The 19,278-nt window shown below is 30.8% G+C and overlaps 1 protein-coding gene across 3 annotated transcripts in view; it reads left to right on the top strand.

The window, feature by feature from the left end:
* LOC129958185 (H(+)/Cl(-) exchange transporter 3-like) overlaps positions 1-19,056 on the top strand; it is a 96,091-nt gene extending 77,035 nt beyond the window's left edge. For all 3 annotated transcript variants that reach the window (XM_056070455.1, XM_056070454.1, XM_056070456.1), the window contains 15 exons: positions 350-556; positions 1,891-1,971; positions 4,886-5,068; positions 5,174-5,263; positions 6,721-6,845; positions 7,685-7,826; positions 8,372-8,457; positions 8,564-8,685; positions 8,826-8,940; positions 9,205-9,300; positions 9,935-9,993; positions 16,636-16,743; positions 17,065-17,183; positions 17,718-17,812; positions 18,373-19,056. In XM_056070455.1, coding sequence (XP_055926430.1) covers positions 350-556; positions 1,891-1,971; positions 4,886-5,068; positions 5,174-5,263; positions 6,721-6,845; positions 7,685-7,826; positions 8,372-8,457; positions 8,564-8,685; positions 8,826-8,940; positions 9,205-9,300; positions 9,935-9,993; positions 16,636-16,743; positions 17,065-17,183; positions 17,718-17,812; positions 18,373-18,463 — 1,719 coding nt within the window. In that variant the 3' untranslated portion in view covers positions 18,464-19,056. The remainder of the gene's footprint in view (positions 1-349; positions 557-1,890; positions 1,972-4,885; positions 5,069-5,173; positions 5,264-6,720; positions 6,846-7,684; positions 7,827-8,371; positions 8,458-8,563; positions 8,686-8,825; positions 8,941-9,204; positions 9,301-9,934; positions 9,994-16,635; positions 16,744-17,064; positions 17,184-17,717; positions 17,813-18,372) is intronic.
* The last annotated feature ends 222 nt before the right edge of the window (positions 19,057-19,278 follow it).

The raw sequence follows: 19,278 nt of genomic DNA, 5'->3' as shown, positions 1-19,278 counted from the left end.
ATTCATTATGTGAAATATTAGCAAAAATTTAAGTGTCATATTATCAAATAATTACATAAAATGAATGTAAATTGCAATTTTCTAGACAAGAAAGGTCTGAATTACTAAATTAAGAAATCTAAAAGAACAGCATAATGCTCGCAAAAGTAAAATTTTAAAAGTTTCACTTGAATATTTACAAAATATATAACATTTTTACCATATATACATTTAAGCTTTTAATACTGAAAAATGATGTACCATTCCTGACTTCAGTTTTAAAAATAGTGAATAGCATAAAAAAACATTGTATCTGATATTTCATGAAATAGTTTGGATGGTTCTGTCATATTCCTATTTTATTTTGCAGATTAAAACTATTTTAAGTGGATTTATAATACGCGGTTATCTTGGGAAATGGACTCTTACTATCAAGTCTGTATGTATGATGCTTGCCGTCGCTGCTGGTCTCAGCTTGGGCAAAGAAGGCCCATTGGTTCATGTAGCCTGTTGTATTGGAAACATCTTTTCTTACCTTTTTCCAAAATATGGAAAAAATGAAGCAAAAAAGAGAGAGGTTAGTATTAAATTAGATATCAAATTCTTTTTGTAGGTAATGGTGGTTTTTGTAAAACAATTTAATATATAAGCTAGAAAATAGTATAAGTTTTTTAAAATTCTCATCAAGTAGTTATTTTCAACTTCAGTTTATTTCCTCATTTTTATTAATGCAAGAACATCAGTTCTGAATGAAATATTTTGATTTAGTTCCCCAGTGATGGTTTCCTTTAGGAAACAGGAATTGGTCCTTAAAATTTTTTTTATGAGAAACTAAAATTTCTTATTCTTTCTCTTAAAATTACTTGTAAATTGTCTGTCAAGTATTTGTATTTGTGTTATTTCAGAAAAAAAAAGCATGCATCTATAGCATATCAAAAGAATTATTATCACTGCTCCTATAACATTTATAGTTAATAAGATTAGTAATTAATAGTTATTAATTGGATTTTACTATAAATTATTAATTAGTACTGCTTTTGAAATGTTAGTGGCATGCTGTTTTAATAAATACTTCATTTTGATTCATTAAAATCAACAATGACTCAGATAATATGCTGTTTTTCTCTTTAAAAAAATGCGAAAAAGAAAAAAAAAAAACTTCTTTGCAAAGTTTGTTTCCTGTTTTATTTAGAGATAAAATCTGTTTAAGTGCATTTTGCTACTTTTTAAATCTTAAAACGAAAAAAGAATGAAATGAAAGATGTTCATTTTAACCAAATTGTAAAAGTAGTTACAAAATTTATTATCACCGTGCTAAATATTTCTTATTATACGTTAATGATAAATAGTCTGAAAGTCATCTTTTCAGAAACATATCCTGCTCAAATCTGTCACAAATGTTACAGGTTGTAAAAACATTTCAGCTATATTATATTCACATCAAAGTTGACAAGACAGGTTCTAATAAAAGGGATTTTTTAACACAAATTCTTTTGAATGTGTCTGGAAATGATGATAGAAATACATTTTAACAAAATTGTGAACTTTTAAAAATACTAGTTTGGGACCTGTTGGGAAAATTTCTGAAAATCTGTAAATGATGATTTTTTATTTTCGCATATTTACATATTTGAAAATATAGTGTTTATGTTGATTTTGCATTATTTTGAAAAATGTTCAAATTAGATAATCTCTTATTACTATCTTTTTAAAAATGACTGAGTTTTTTTATTTCCACATTTCAAGGTGTGCATTTCTTTCAAGTTCTAATTTATGATTATCTTCAGTTTCCTATGATAATGTAAAATCGAACATATTCAATTTCTAATTTATATTCGTTAATTTAAAAGACATGTATTATTACAACTTATATAACTTTTATATTAAAATCACTAAATATTTTTTGTGTAGATACTCTCAGCTGCATCAGCTGCTGGTGTTTCTGTTGCTTTTGGCGCTCCTATCGGTGGTGTTCTGTTCAGCTTAGAGGAAGTAAGTTTTTGCACTACATTTCAGGTTCATGTAATTGTTTTGTTCTGCAGATCTGCTATGCTTTGGTATGTTAAAATGTGGAAAAATGCATGTTTTTTTAATTATTATTCCTTTTAGACAAAACTAAGTAGAAAAAAGTATCAATGCATTAATGTATGAAGCTTCATTTTCTGATATTTTCCCATAAATACTAAATTTTTAGATAGCTACTTTTTCATAAAAAATTTCGTTGTTAGAAACTCATTTTAAATTTTTGATGGGGTTAATGAAGACCATGTTTGTGCATTTGATTTGCTATTTTTTATTTATAACTCAGTTAATCAGATTTTCAGTATATATTGTACTTTCAGATAAGTTTTATGAACGGAGTTAAAGAATAGCAAGCATATCATTTTAATCATAGAATGTAAGGCAATGAAATACTTAATACTGAAATATTCGCTAAGTAAATTTGGGTTTTAAAGGACTTTAATTTCTTACAAGAAGTACATAGATTATTTAAATTGTATATTTTACTTATTTTTATCTCTTTTGGCTCAGTTATATCTGAAATATTCAGTGGAGTCCAGAATATATTTTTTTTGCAGGTGTTAATGAATTTTGTGTTTATGCATTGTCCTTGTTAATCTATTTTTTTTTTTATCCAATGTCATTTATAAAATTCTTAGAATAAAACATATAAAAGATAAATTTTAGTGTGTATTAAAATTATCATTCATTACACAAACAGCAGTAGTTTCATGTAAAAATATTTACATTTTTAAACGTGCGCATGTAAATTATGTTTTCGGTTATTAGAAAACTCAAAATAGAATGACAGTTAAAAATTGTGTGTTATGAAATTGAAATTTAGCAATGTCAACCAACACAGAATTTGTTACGCTTCTTAAGTTAATGTTACAAAAAGATATTCGCAAGTTCGTTCATTATAATATTTTGTTGTTTGAAGTTGTGTGGGTTGAGGTTCGAACTCGCAACGTTAGGGTTCGTAGCCGAGTAACAAAGCCACTAGACAAAAGTGTACACTCTTCTCCGGAAGTTGTTAACTGGCTTATAAGGTTACCACCACAATAGTCCCCCACCAGTGAGTTGGTAGAGTTTATCGCGCCAGTTATGGCGAGCGACGAACGTGATTATCGCGCCAGGCGTTATGGCGAGCGACGAACGTTGTAATCGCGCCAAGTGTTATGGCGGGCGACGGCGAGCGTGTGTGAGTGGTTGCTGCCGGTAGATGGAGCCACGACAGCTGAATGAAGGATGCGGTTGTTCAGAACCAGGGTCACCAATGTGTGGGTTGAGGTTCGAACTCGCAACGTTAGGGTTCGTAGCCGAGTAACATAACCACTAGACAAAAGAGTACTCTCATCTCCGGAAGTTGTTATCTGGCTTATAATGTTACCACTACAAAGTTAACTTGAACTGAAAGATAATTTTATACTTTAGTTCCTTTTTATAATGAAAACAGACTGTTAATTGTATAATTTTCCGAAATAGCATGGGAGTTGCCATTTCTTTCCTTAATTTACGCCATGTTCGGTTTTTTTTTTTTTTTTTTTTGACAGTTGATTCTTGAAAAGTATGATTTTGATTTTAATTTTGATATATAAAGAAAGGAAAATTCTTAGGCTATTATTTCAAGCCGAATTTAAATGACTGGAGTTAATGCTACGTTTTTCTCTAGAACCATATGGTACATGCAAGACTTGGTACTTGCTATGTAAATCTATTTATAGCTACTGACGGAGAGAATTTTCATGTATAAGAGTCAGATAATGATTATTCGTTTACCAAAATGATGAAGTTTTCATCGTTTGCATTTTAATAGATATCTTTCAGAGTTTGTGACAAATTTGTAAAACTTAATGGAGTTAGTATTGAGCACCTCTAGAAGAACACTGTCACACACACACACACAAAGTGACCTTAAAATAATTTTTCCTCTTTTAGAAATTTCTGCAGCTAAAAATAATGAAAGGAATAATACCAAGATTTCAGTCGCACATTGTCGGAGGCAATCATGGGGAGATAAATTCCTCAAAAAAAATTTGATAATGGATGTTGCTGACTGGAGAGATTTTGGCATTGTCAAAGCCACAATGGGTCAATAATTACAATGAAAGCACTGAAAACTAATTATACAGAACTTCGTTTATGTTTGAGTGAAAAAATATGCATACAGAAATAAATGAAATATATGAACCCCACAAAAAGTCTTATTTAGCATTAGGATATTTTAGCCTATATGTAACATTTTCAATGTGACGATTTTCCTTGTGTATGAGATACTGCGTCAACGATTTTTTGCGTACACACGGAATTGATCTGCACGTGCCTTACTCAGTCTGTACATGAAATTTGGTTTAATTCAATTCATTTGTTTCATCTGCAAAGGCCTCCAAATAGGGAGTGTTATTTTATGGCTACTTCCTTTATTGGAGTCCATAGTGAGTAAGGATGAAATATCTATTTGTGTCAATGTTACAGTTCATACCATACTGCTATAACACACAAGTATGGATTTTTTAATCACTTCAGCATTGTTTACTAGAACTTTTAAGTGTTTTCTAATTGTTACAATGTACTTCTGGAGTTACAGTGTAGGTGATATTTATTAAAATAGCAAGCAATAAAATTAAATATTTTTTTTTAAATTTTTGAAACATTAATACCTTGCTGAAAATAAAACTGATATTCGGCAGGAAATGATGAAAATTATTAATATAAATTTTTCAGTTGCTTTATGGAATGCTTCAGTTTAATTAAGGTTAAATAAAAACATTTGTTTTCCTTCCATTTATTGAAACATTTTACCTGCTGTTTGTTATAAGCAATGTGTCCTTATTTTTACATCATTCAATTACAAACATTATTTTTCATTTGTAAAATCCTGATTTTAATTATTCTTTGTTTTTAGGTTAGCTATTATTTCCCTCTAAAAACGTTGTGGCGATCTTTCTTTTGTGCATTGGTAGCAGCATTTGTCTTGCGATCAATTAACCCTTTTGGAAATGATCACTTAGTTATGTTTTATGTTGAGAAAACTCGACCATGGATCTTCTTTGAACTTATTCCTTTTGTTCTCTTGGGCATTTTGGGGGTAAGTATACTATGGTTATTTGATTTAGATTTAGATTTATTTTATTCTAATAATGATTTAAGTGGTATTATTCCTGAGAATAATAATTGTATCTTCTATTCATAGGGTGTAGTTGGATCAATTTTCATCAAAGGCAATATACGTTGGTGCAAATTTCGAAAAGAATCAAAACTTGGCCAATATCCTATTTCTGAGGTATGTGTTAAATTGATTCCAATGTTTATGCGTGTTCTTATAAAATACAAATTTTCATACTTTATTCAGAATCGAAAGTTTTTGTATTGCAATAATATTCCTGGGGTTCTGACTGTAGATATCTTTTTTAGAGATTTTTTTTTCCTAGTAAATTTCTGATTGTAGGCAAAGTGAATAGCACCAGGAAGCCATTTATTGATAGAAATAATTCCTTCGCTATTTTATGAAACACCTTTTTAGGATACTAAATAAATAGGCAATAGCATTCAGTGTATCTGTCAGACATCTTCGGAAGTAAGCGATGAGAAGGGCAAACATGGATATTTGATCCTCATATTTGTAAACTCATTAAAGGATTCTCAATTTTCAGCATCTGACTGAAATTGAATCTTCTGCCTGGCCATATTTCATCTTAGTTGTTAATTTTTTTTGTTGTTATCCACAAAGGAAAAATTGGTGCAAGATAATGTAAAAGCTCTGAAAAATTGCAAGCTAATATGAACAGAAAGGCTCATTTTCTATTTAGTCCATTTGACAAATTTCCATACAATCTGCATCATTTAAAATGAAGATGGAAAGAGGTTCCACAAGGATGTCAAAGTAATGGAAAAAACATTGTCAAAACAGGTGGAACATATATATAATGGCAGATTATGGCTGGAACGTTCAATGCAAAATTTCTACTGCACTTGAAAGGGAATCATTTATCAAGACTTTCCCATAGATTAATTGAACCAAGTGTAATTTTTTTTTTTACTTAAAGAAATATCATGTATTCTTCAACACACATTGTTGTAGTATAACATGACTAAGAATTTTCTTTGATGTATGGAAATTTATTTCTTTATTCCTTTCCTTAATATTGTTTTAAATTTTATTCTCTAACTTGCATATGACATAGATTCCGTATTGACTTTTGTTCCGTTTAATATATTGATTATTCTTTAAGATTTTATTGTTTTATTTCATTGATTGAATTATATTATTGATTTACATTTTATTCACTATCATTGCGATTTAAGTGCAGTGTATATATTAATACTGAGATTTGCTTTTAACTTTATCTTGAACATTAGAGCCATTTATACAAAATTATTGTCAGATTCGGAATTAGAACCTCAATTACCCTAAAATCATGAGGAAATCATTGGAAATTGCAGTAAAAGTAATATTGAACATTGTTGGAATACAATTAAATAAAGGGCATTGAAAGAAAGAAATGTATTCTGATTTTAAACTGATTATAGTTTAGAAACTCTTGAATTTTAATAATATTTAAATCAATAAGCTACGAGAAAACTGAATTTTAGCTAAAGACTGAAATTTGATTTAAATTGGATGTCATAAGTACAATACTTATTAATGAATAGATTATTCATTTGTTTCATATAAGGTTAAAATTTTTAAATGTTCAAGAAATGTTTTTTTTAAAAAATGTTCTTAACTTATTATTTTAGGTGCTTTTGATAACTCTTATCAGTGCTGTAATAAACTTCCCAAATGAGTACACCCGTATGAATACAAGCGATCTGATAAAATTACTATTTAGCCAGTGTGGCATAGCTAATGTGTCTCCTCTTTGGTAAGAATTTTATGCAAGTATTTTGTTATAAAAAAGATTGCTTTCATTTGTTTTGATAACTATGTTTTGTTTGTTTGGGTCATTCTCTATTTTAAAAATTAAATCTTCTCGTATATCATACATTATATACTGCATTGGAACTTGTCATATCTTTTTATAGTTAAGTTACAAGCATTTGCTTATTTGATGCAGTTTGCATTTGTCTTTAAATTTTCGAACTGCTCTTAAGATTTTATCTCGCTTATGGATAATGTAATAGGAAAATGAAAAAGATTATCTTGAAAATTTGAACTTTTAAAAAACATTGGTTCATTTTTTAAATCTCCTATCTTAGTGTAATGGGGATCTTAGGGATATTATACAGGTGTTTACTGTATGACCGAAACCCAATAAATAATTTTTAAAATTTTGTTGCAGTTTGTAACTTTCCAGTTTGTTGAATATGTCTTTGAATAATGTAAAAATCATATTTTGTTTGAATAAAAAAATATACATCTGATACATTATGATGGCTAAATTTTTGACGGTCCTCTGATTTTATTTATTCTATTTTGTAAAATATTAAAAAAAAAAAAAAAAAACTTGCAAGTTAATGTTTTCTGTGACTTCAACTGATCAAGTTAAGAAGGTTTGAATATTTCTATTTTAATCTGTTTAGCTCATTGCAATGCCATCTTAAATTGTAATGTTTCTTAATCAGTTGATCATAGTTAAGACTGTGTTCCGAGTTAACATTGTGGGAAATATTTCATATTCTGTTATTTAAAACATAATGCAGACATCTTTTTAAATAATTCTATATTGCATTTATTTCACATATTTATAATTTCTTCTTGTAGTGATTATAACCGCAATTTCACGAAAGTGAATAGTCCTGTAGAGATGGCAGAAGCAAACAGTGGTGTTTATGACTCTTTGGCAAAATTGTCCCTGGCACTGGTTTTTAAGCTTGTTATCACTATTTTTACTTTTGGAATAAAAGTAAGTTTTAATTTTAAATTTGTAAATTTCAAATTCATGAAACTGCATTCCTGTTTATAATGATAGTAAAAATATTAAAGTGGAAAAGTCCTTTAGCTGTTTAATCGTTACTTTTCGTGGAGTTTTCCAAAACATACATATATAAAAGAAATTCCAATTTTCTTCCAAATTTTATTGGGTAGTCAAATACAAAACAGCTTGAGATAGCTAATTAACTATACAATATTACTGTGGAATTCATTTTCCTAAATGTGATAATTTTCTGATTATATTTAAATGAACTTAAATATTTAATTTAATTTTACTGAAACTTTTTTACGTGATGAACTCTCTCATCGTTCAATAAAATATGCATCTAGGATAGGATGCTTAATTTGTTTAAAAATGCCTTATTTAAAAAAAGTAGTTTTATGCGGTAGTCAATTTTTTATCAAGGTCAAGATTTTCAGATGTGTTTCTGGTATTGAATCAGTTATTATATCTATTACATACAATAAGAGCATGCTAAATTTTCCTCATGCTGTATATTTAATTATTTTATTTAGCTTCCTGCTGGCTTGTTCATCCCCAGTATGGCTATGGGAGCCATCATGGGAAGAATGGTTGGAATTGGGATGGAACAAATAGCTATGTAAGTTACTTCTGGGTTTTATTCGTGTCTTTATTTTAATTGTATTCTTGATTTTATCATATCAGGATTTATGAAATGTACAATGGTGAATCTTATATGCAAATAGGTCGTACAGCCATTTACGGATTTTTCAAAAAGCTTGTCCAGAGGGAGAAAGTTGTATGACACCTGGATTGTATGCGATGGTTGGTGCAGCTGCTTGTCTTGCTGGAGTTACTAGAATGACCGGTATATAATAATTTGTTTTTAAAATCACTTCATCAAATTTATTGCTGAAATTTTTATGTGACTATATTTTTGTATTTTTTTACTATTATCCGTATGAAAGTTGTTTCATTTTTTTGTAATTTAATCAATTTATTTTTCAGTGTCCTTAGTAGTTATCATGTTTGAACTGACTGGCAGTGTTAACTATATCGTTCCTCTTATGGCTGCTGTAATGGCTAGTAAATGGGTTGGAGATGCTCTTGGAAAGGAAGGAATGTATCCTTTCGAGTTTACAAAGCAATATTTTAGTCATATGCTTTTTTGTATTTTTCTCTAAAATTAATCTTTTAAAAAATTTTTGATTATTGAAATAACCTTGTTTGTGATGTTCTTTTTGTATCACCTTAAAAAAATTAAACATAAAACAATATTGCAATTTAAAAAAAACGTTCCTGTATATTTGAATAAAATAATTAACAATCTTTTTGTTATGTCTCGATGGAAGTGTTATATTTATGCCTTAATCAACCTCTAATGCAGATATGACGCTCATATCCATTTGAATGGGTATCCGTTCTTGGATAGTAAAGAAGAATTTACCCACACTACATTGGCTGCTGATGTGATGCGCCCCAAGTAAGTATTTGCATTTACAAAATTAAATTTATATCATAGCATAATAAAACAATTAAAAGCATTACAGTTCTTGCCCAAAATCCACTCTGCTATAAATCTGAAAGTTCTACACATTAATTCTGATTTTATTAAAAGTAGAATCAAATGTGTAAAAGCAGTTTATAAATTTATTTTTAAACAAATTTAAATCTTTTATTTCATGGAACCTCTTCTGTTAAAGGTAAAAGGACGATCCTGCTTTGGGATGTATGCATAACTTTTAATTTTCCTTAACCAATTAGATTAATATGGAAAATTGAGTATTTTCTCAATTTTTTTTTTTTTTTTTTTGAAAAATCATAATTTTCAAAAGCGTTAATACCATGTACGCTTCTTGTTTCTCTTTACCTATAAGTCAAATTAATTGCTGATCATTTTAAGTACAAACATTTAATTTTATCAAGTATCTGAATTTCTACTTCAATGCAATAATATTTTTAATATTTCATTTATTTATTGTTGTTCCTACATATATTTAAATTGGGAAGTCATGAAAAATCTAGTAGTGATTCTAATATCAATTATTTTATGAATGGGTCGGATATTAATAAATAATATATGTACTTCATTCATTTTATTCAATGTCTTATTACAGAAGAAATGAAGGACCGCTCTGTGTCATAACCCAGGACAGTATGACTGTTGAAAATATAGGTATACTATTATTCATTGTCTTATTCTTAATAAAAATTGGGCAAAAAGTCCATAGACATTTCAAACAGTCGAAAATAAATCGACTTGAGAGATAAACGCTCAATTCATATTATTTTTTTGATTTGAAAATGGTTTGTACCGAATTGAATCAGTGGTAAAGATACTGATATAAGTGAATGAATAAGTAAATTCACTAAGTGAGAGATAATAAAATTTAAATAAAACAGTGAGTCGTTGACATGGTTTCCCTACAAGGTACAAAATATTGCAGATGAGCCGAACCACCTGTGATTGTATTTGTAAAAACATCCCTCAGCGAAACGCATTTTTAAATTTCAACGAAGTTAAAGGCAGCGATCAGAATACGCATTCGAAATATTTTCTGTTAGAATTCAAATAGTATCAAATCTAATGATTAAGGAAACTATGAAAATTTGCAGTGTCTACTAATGGTGTTGTCTTATCCAATGTCTTGATCAAAAGAGATTTTACTAAATTTCAATATAATATGCTACCACGTCTTTCATAAATATTGTTGTAGAGAGTACACTATCAAAGGCCAATTCCTTCCCCCCCCCCCAAAAAAAAATTGTGAAATTACTCTATACTATCACCTTATAGGAATGGAGAAGTTTCTGTATGCGTTATTGGGGGGCTAAACGTTGTTCAGATGGAACAATTTTGAACGTTGACATTTGCTTGCAACTTAAAATAAACTTAATCGATTCATAAGATATTAAACAGCCAGTTCAGCTCTTGTGCATTTCTGGGTAAAATCTGTGTTACAAAGATTCATGCTTAGGGGGCCAGAAGATCTAGGAGACTTACCACCATAAGCTTGGTCTTGGTCTAACCTACAACAACACATCTACCTGAAAGATTGTAAGACTTTGGAGGTCGCCGGGGAGATACCATCATAAGCTTTGTGTGTAATGGTAAAAGTTCATGAAACAACCGCAGTTTACACAGATTCTGATCCATGAATACACGAAGGATAATCCATGCTATGGCTGTTGTTAAGCCAAACGTTTTGAGGCTTTGTATATTCTATGAGTCCCTATTAATGTACATCCATTTTGGATGTTGCAACTAGTAAGGTTTTCCAGAGCATACTTATCCACCAGATTTCCACTTTTTTTCAAATAGTTAACAACCGTCCGTTAACCTGTCGGTTTTATACGATATCTTATACAATTTTATATTCTTTTGCTATCAAAAAGTTTAGCTAGCATTTGACTTGATTTCAAATTAACACAAGTTTCACTAATAAAACTGTCCGTTGTACTTAATCTTTTTTTTTTCTCACCTACCATGTAGATATTCCCAAAGAGAAATCAAGGTTAAATAATAGAAACTCTTAAAAATGTCTAATTTGCATATTTTCGATGTGGTTGCCCTTCATAATACCACATGCTAGTGAATTTTTCTTGTTATTCTTCATATAAAACTAAAAGAATGCTAATGAAAGCATACACATAGATTTCAAATCATATTCCCGGCTGATTACTTTTTGATTTTTAAAAATCTTTTTTGAAATGTCTGTAGACTATGTAGTGATCGTAGCGCCATCTTTAATCATGTCATTCTAAAGCGCTACCTATCTACTTTCCCTAATACAATCTATGTATATACTTCTCCCGGGGAATCCCCGTTCTGTGTATACGTGCGCTAAGCAGCGATGTTCGATAGTAGTTAGTGTAATAAAGAGTTTATTTTTCTAATAACGATGAAATGCTTTACACTACACTCTACATGAACATCACCACAAATGGTGACCCGGATAAGAAATCACGCATCTCTTTTGATTTAATTGGATTAATATTATCTTACTAAGTTTCGTTTTGAAACGAAAGCGCACTTCATGATGGAGGAAATCTCAGCTGTGAAGATGCCTAACTTCATTCCGTCCGACCCTTCCCTATGGTTTACGATGGTAGAGTCAACATTTGAATTGGCTATTCCAAAGCCAATTACAGCTTCTCGCACTAAATTCAACTACTGCGTGAGCACTTTGCCACCTGAAATCGCGATAACTGTGCGCGATATCATTCTTTCGCCAGATGCAACTGACCCTTACAGCCAACTTAAATCTGAGATAATTTCCCGATGCGGAGAATCAAAATCTCAGGAAATTCGTAAGTTATTGGCTGGAGAGCAGTTGCATGATAGAAAGCCGTCCGAGCTGTTAAGAATTATGCAAAGACGTGCCGAAAGTCACAATATTGCCGATTCTCTCTTACTGGAATTATTTCTTCAGCAACTACCATCTAATGTGCAATCGATTCTTGCCTCAATACAACCTTTGACACCTCAAAAAGCCTCTGAAATAGCCGAAAAAATACTGGATATAACACCAAACCAGGTAAGTGCTGTTTCAAATGCAACTGCTACAGCTGATTCTGAACTGTTATCAGAAATTAAAATGTTGCGTAAAGAAATTGCACAGATGCGTCGCCATTCCAGAAGTCATTCACGGAATCGCCAACCTCGTTTTCGACGGAAAAGCCCTGCCAGTAATGATGATATCTGTTGGTATCATCGGAAGTACGACTCCAAAGCGCAAAAATGCATTCCGCCTTGCAATTATCAGCCAAACCACAACGGCAAGGAGTAGCGGCGACATACGCCTCGCCCAGTAGTTCTCGTCGCCTTTTTGTTCGCGATAGAAAATCAAATGTAAATTTTCTTGTTGACACTGGCAGTGATTGTAGTTTGATTCCTGCGACTAGAAATGATAAACTGTGTATTCCGATTCAAAAATTCTTTGCAGCAAATGGTTCCATTATAAATGTTTATAAACAAAAGTTATTATCTTTAGATTTAGGTTTAAGAAAACAATTTGTTTATCCTTTTTATGTTTGTGATATTAAAACTGCAATTATTGGTGCAGATTTTTTACATCATTTTAATTTGCAACCTAATTTAAGAAATCGTCGTTTAAATGATATGTATACACATATAAATGCTCATGCTATTCTTAATAATACTGATGTTCATTCTGTAAAATCTGTATTTTGTAATGATGATTTTTCAAAGTTATTGAATGATTTTCCTAATATTGTTAAAGCTCCATGTGCAAACCAAACTGTAAAACATTCTGTTATGCATCATATTGAAACTTTTGGTTCTCCTGTTTATGCAAAACCTCGTAGGCTAGCACCCGATCGCTTAAAAATCGCTAAAATGGAATTTCAGCATATGTTGGATTTAGGCCATATGCGGCCATCCAACAGCAATTATGCCTCTCCTCTACATATGGTTCCGAAAAAAGGAAGTGACGATTGGCGTCCTGTTGGTGATTTTAGAGCTATTAATGCTCAGACCAAAAAGGACAAATATCCGATTCCCAGTGTTTTGGATTTTACTAGCGAACTACATGGAACCACAATTTTTTCTCATATTGATTTAGTAAAAGCTTTTCATCAAATTCCGATTGCTCCCGAGGACGTTCATAAAACAGCTATTTGTACTCCGTTCGGACTCTTCGAGAGCACTCGGATGCAATTTGGTTTGTGCAATGCATCAAGTACCTTTCAGAGATTTATTGATGAAGTTACTAGAGATTTAGATGGTGTGTATGCTTTTATTGACGATTTATTAATTGCTTCAAAATCAATCGAAGAGCATAGACAGCATCTCAGAGCTCTCTTTTCAAAATTAGACCATTATGGACTTACAATTAAATCTTCTAAGTGTACATTTGGTGTTCCTACCCTAGATTTTTTAGGATTTAAAGTTTCCAAAGAAGGTATTTCTCCAATTCCTGATCGAGTTAGTGCAATTCAAGAATTCCCACGACCCACTACCCTTACTCAACTTCGTAGATTTTTGGGTATGTTTAATTTTTACCGCAGATTTCTTCCCAAGGCAGCTCACATATTATCACCTTTGATTAAGTTTCTTGAAGGCCATACTAACAAAAAGAAATCACCACGGCCAGCAAAAAAATCTGAAACTACTCTGCAATGGTCTGAGGAAGCTGATAAGGCATTTTCTAATGCTAAGAAAGCTCTTGCCGAAGCTACCCTACTCAAACATCCGATTCCTGGAGCTCCTTTAAGTCTGTGGACTGATGCATCCTTATTTGCTATCGGAAGCTCTTTAAATCAACTTTCAAATGGAATTTGGGAACCTATTGCATTCTTCTCAATGAAACTTTCTAAAAGTCAAACTAATTGGTCAACATACGACAGAGAACTTCTTGCTATTTATGCTTCCATAAAAAAATTTCGACACATGCTTGAAGGTAGGGAATTTTCAATCTATACTGATCAAAGACCCCTTACTGAAGCCTTTAAGCAAAAGCCGGATAAATGCTCACCTCGTCAACTGAGACATTTAGACTTCATATCCCAGTTTTCTACCGACATTCGTTATGTCAAGGGTACAGAAAACATTGTTGCAGATGCATTGTCTCGCATTGAAATCAATTCAATTTCAAAGAAAAATTTAAATTTTAATGACATTTCACTTGCACAGTTAAATGATTCTGAACTTAAAGAATATCTGAAGTCTTCAAATTGCAAAATAGAAAAGCAATATTTTCCCTTAGAGGATGTAACCTTGTATTGTGACTTATCTACTAATTCACCTCGTCCGTACATTCCAAATTCTTTTCGTTCAATAGTTTTTGAAAATATTCACAATCTTTCTCATCCTGGCATTCGAGCAACAAGAAAGCTGATTACTAAACGTTATTTTTGGCCAAACATGAATTCATTTATTAAAAATTCTGTTCAATCTTGTCATAATTGCCAACGTTCTAAAATTCAAAAACATACAAAATCTCCTATAGGCACTTTCGCTTTGCCAGATGCTCGATTTGCCCATATAAACATTGATTTCATAGGACCACTCCCACTATCTGATGGTTATAAATATTGTATGACAATAGTTGACCGATTTACCAGATGGCCGGAAGCTATTCCTACTTCAGATATAACTGCTGAAACAACATGTAAAGCCCTAATTCATAATTGGATATCTCGTTTCGGTTGTCCAGTAACTATAACTACAGATCAAGGTAAAAATTTTGATTCACATCTATTTAGACATTTGAATAATATTTTGGGCACAAATCGAATCCGCACAACGTCCTACCATCCCCAATCCAATGGACTTGTAGAACGTTTCCACAGGGATCTTAAGAGTTCTATTATAGCCCATTGTCAGCCAAACTGGACTGAAACTATTCCCATAGTTTTACTCGGAATTCGATCTGCAATTAAACCGGACATAAATGCCACATGTGCTGAATTAGTCTTTGGTACAACCCTCAGATTGCCTTCTGACATTTTAACCTCAAAAGTAGATCTATCAGTACCAACAGATACTTTTGTATCAAAATTCAAAGCACTAATGCAATCTATAAATCCTATCTCAACGTCTAGACACTCGGTTAAACCTATTTATATTCATCCATCCTTAAGTACTTGCTCTCATGTATTTTTGAGAGTGGACAGTGTTAAACCTCCTCTTTCACCTCCTTACACTTGTCCACACCTTGTAATCAGCAGGAAAGATAAAACTTTTGTATTAAAAGTTAATAATAAAAATGTAACAGTTTCCATAGACCGTGTCAAACCTGCATATGTGTTGACAGGATCTAATGACTCGTTACCTTCTATACCTGCAACTATTCATAAAACTCAAGGTGAACTTTCTTCTAAAAATGAACAATTACCGACAAAACCAACTACCACTCGTAGTGGACGTCATGTCCATTTTCCAACGAGATTAATTACTGAGATATAAATTGTTATGCATATATATATATATATTGTAACTGTAATTTTATGTATTTCATATATTATTGCATCTATTTACTTCAATTTCTATTTACCATTGAAACCATTATCCTATATTATACTTATTGTATTATGTGATGTTTTATTTTTATGCGCGTATAATTATCTTGTATTATTACATTTGTCGTTCTCCTTGTTCACTAGGGGGATACTCATGTAGTGATCGTAGCGCCATCTTTAATCATGTCATTCTAAAGCGCTACCTATCTACTTTCCCTAATACAATCTATGTATATACTTCTCCCGGGGAATCCCCGTTCTGTGTATACGTGCGCTAAGCAGCGATGTTCGATAGTAGTTAGTGTAATAAAGAGTTTATTTTTCTAATAACGATGAAATGCTTTACACTACACTCTACATGAACATCACCACAACTATTTGTCCACCTTTTATACCCCAATGCTTATATCGCTTTAAAAGTTTAAAATATATATCAGCATAGTTATTGTAAATATGTATGATAAATGCTTGAATGACTTATTACTTTCTTGGTAATTTATTTTGTAAACCATCTCATTCACAAATTTTAATGCTGAATAGGATTTAGAGTAAAACTTTTTTCTTGGTTATATTATGGAATATCTTCATCACATTTTTATGTGAAATTTTGAACTTAAATTTTGACAGTAAATTAATGCAGAAAATTGTTTCAAACACATTAGCAAATAATTGAAAATATTGTCATTCGAAGCATTGTCTTTATTCACCTAGTAAATTTCTGTTTTTGTTCTTAGTCTAGAACTTGTTAAATATGATTTAAATTTCGCTATTCGAATTTTTTCATATTATTTGATGTTCATGTCATTTAACCGACTAAGACTTATTTTATTTTCAGAAACTCTTTTAAGCACCACTGATCATAATGGATTTCCTGTTGTGGTATCGACTGAATCGCAGTATTTAGTCGGGTTTGTTCTTAGAAGAGATCTCAGTCTTGCTATTGGTGAGTTAGATGAACATCTTTACAATCTTTACAACAAATCTTACAGATCTTTACAACAAATATTTTATATTATTTTCATGTTTAGTTTTTTTCCTTTTGGATCTTGTAGTTTAATAGTTATATGTATTTGATGTTCATATTAAGGTAATCGGAGCTAGATGTATTAAAAATTATCCATTAAAGATTATTTTCTTCATTATTATTTTAATTTACTAAATTACTATTTAAGCTTAAAAAACTTGTAAGAACATGTTCTGACGGTGCTTTGTTTTCCTTTTATTTATCTAAAACTTATGTAATATATCTGTAATATTTTTACAGCAAATGCCAAACGTACTCAAGAAGGTGTAGTTCGAAACTCGAGAGTTATTTTTACAAGCCATATACCTACACCTTGGCAAGGACCTCCACCTATCAAACTTCGGAAGATTTTGGATTTGGTAAGAACTATTTTATTGCCTGATTTTTATTTTTCTGTCTTTCTGAAAAAGTCCGAGTGTCTTGTACAAACTCGCATATTTTTTTTCACTCTATAGTAGAAGCTGTATGTTCTTTGTATAATTAATTTTAATTTTATTCGAGGCATTCTTACTTTTTTCTATGCAACGTTGATGAGAGTAACGTTTTTTATAATAATTATTTTAGTATTAAATCTTGTTTCCAGACATAGTTTCAGATCCATATGAATGCAGTTTATAAAAGGGAGAGCTTCTTACTTTTTTGGTTGCAACTAGTTAGACATACAAATGGATTACTTTTTATTCCATTTGTATGTCTGTGGGTAACATGTTGCCTATATTATTGATATTCATGGATGTGACTGTGTGGATTGAGGATGAGGATTCTTAAAGCAGTAAATAATTTTTTTAACTACTGGAGCTTGAATCTGAATGTTTTTAAAATATTTCCATATATATTTTTTGAATATTAGTTTTATATCTTAGTTATCACCAATGTTTGTTTTTTCTCTTCAGGCTCCTATAACAATAACTGATCAGACGCCAATGGAAACTGTGATTGATATGTTTCGTAAATTGGGCCTTAGACAGACATTAGTCATACATAACGGGTGAGTAAAACATTAAGAATCTAGTTTTTTACTTACACACTCCTTCCTTTTTTCAAACATATTTTATTTTTAATATTTTAATACATTACGAGTGTTTTTGTGCATCTTTCTCTATTTTTCTTTTACTATTGCTACTTAATTTCATATTTTCATTAAAAAGCAAAAATGCGAGTTTTTGTTAATTTTTTTTTTACCTAAAGCAAATCTTGAGAAATGTTTTATATATATATAGACATAATTATGCCTTCTCATGTTTGAAACTCAAAATTAGATTTGCTCATTCTACATGGAAATAATTGAAGATCCATTGTCAAGAGCTAAGATGTTTTGTCTCGCTCATACATCTGTGTTTTCAAGGTTTCTTTGTTTCTAATATGAAATATTTGAAACAAAGATCAAACACTTTAAAGTATCGTTCATTTCAAATTAAATTACTTCAGATTATTAAATGCTTTGATAAACAATATATAAAATCCATTAATATAAAATATATATAGTGATTAGATTGAAATGGCAGCATGAACATAGTACATTCTGATTTATTTTGTTTTTCCTTTCAGCCGTTTACTTGGAATAATCACCAAAAAGGATGTGCTTAGACACATTAAGCAACTGGCTAATCAAGATCCTGAATCCGTGTTGTTCAACTGATTTATTTCAATGAAGCATTTTATTGTACAAATCATGAATTTTGTTTTCTCTCCCCAGCTTTCAAAAAGTAACTGTGCATGTTGTTGGAAGTAATGCAGTCATGTGTAGTTGCTAAATATTATCTGTGCCTCGTGCACTGTAATCGCCGCATGTCAATATATATTTTAAAAATGACCTGTTATTACCTATCTACTCATTAATCGATAAACTGTACATCGAACATCAAATTAATATTTGTGTACATGCTAAATTTAAATTCCAGTATTTCTATCCTTTGCTCAAGTTAAACCTTTAAGTTGTACTAGTCTGGATATTGTGTGTGAAGAGAATTTTCTCCCTCACAATCGTAATTTATTTATTGCATCCTCAATTTGTATGATTAGTTAGTTGCCCAATGTTTCTAGTAATCGCTGAATGCATGTCCACTGTAAAAAAATCATTTGTCCTTGTATATATTAAAGTGTATTAGTTTAACAAAAACTTTACATTTATTGTAGATCTTGTCATATTATTCTGTTAATCATTGGATATTACATGTAAGTTATGTGCTAATGCATAAAAACTTTATATCATTAAAATAATTTTATTTATCAGTGTGCGTAAAAGTTTATTTAGTTGTAATGATCTTTATATAGTAAATGAATTGTCTTCCCATTCAACTTTCTCCAATTGTTGCATTTTTATGGTGAAAAAAATCAGTTTTTCAACTGTCTTTACTAAGCACTCATTCAGGTTGATGAATGCTTATTAAGTTGCTAGATAAATGTGTATTGTATTTGTGCAATAAATTACTGGTTAGTCCATTTTCTAAGCTT

Source organism: Argiope bruennichi, chromosome X1, assembly GCF_947563725.1.
Source record: "Argiope bruennichi chromosome X1, qqArgBrue1.1, whole genome shotgun sequence".
In the NCBI taxonomy this organism is placed as follows: domain Eukaryota; kingdom Metazoa; phylum Arthropoda; class Arachnida; order Araneae; family Araneidae; genus Argiope; species Argiope bruennichi.
This window is presented reverse-complemented; position numbering and strand designations above follow the sequence as displayed.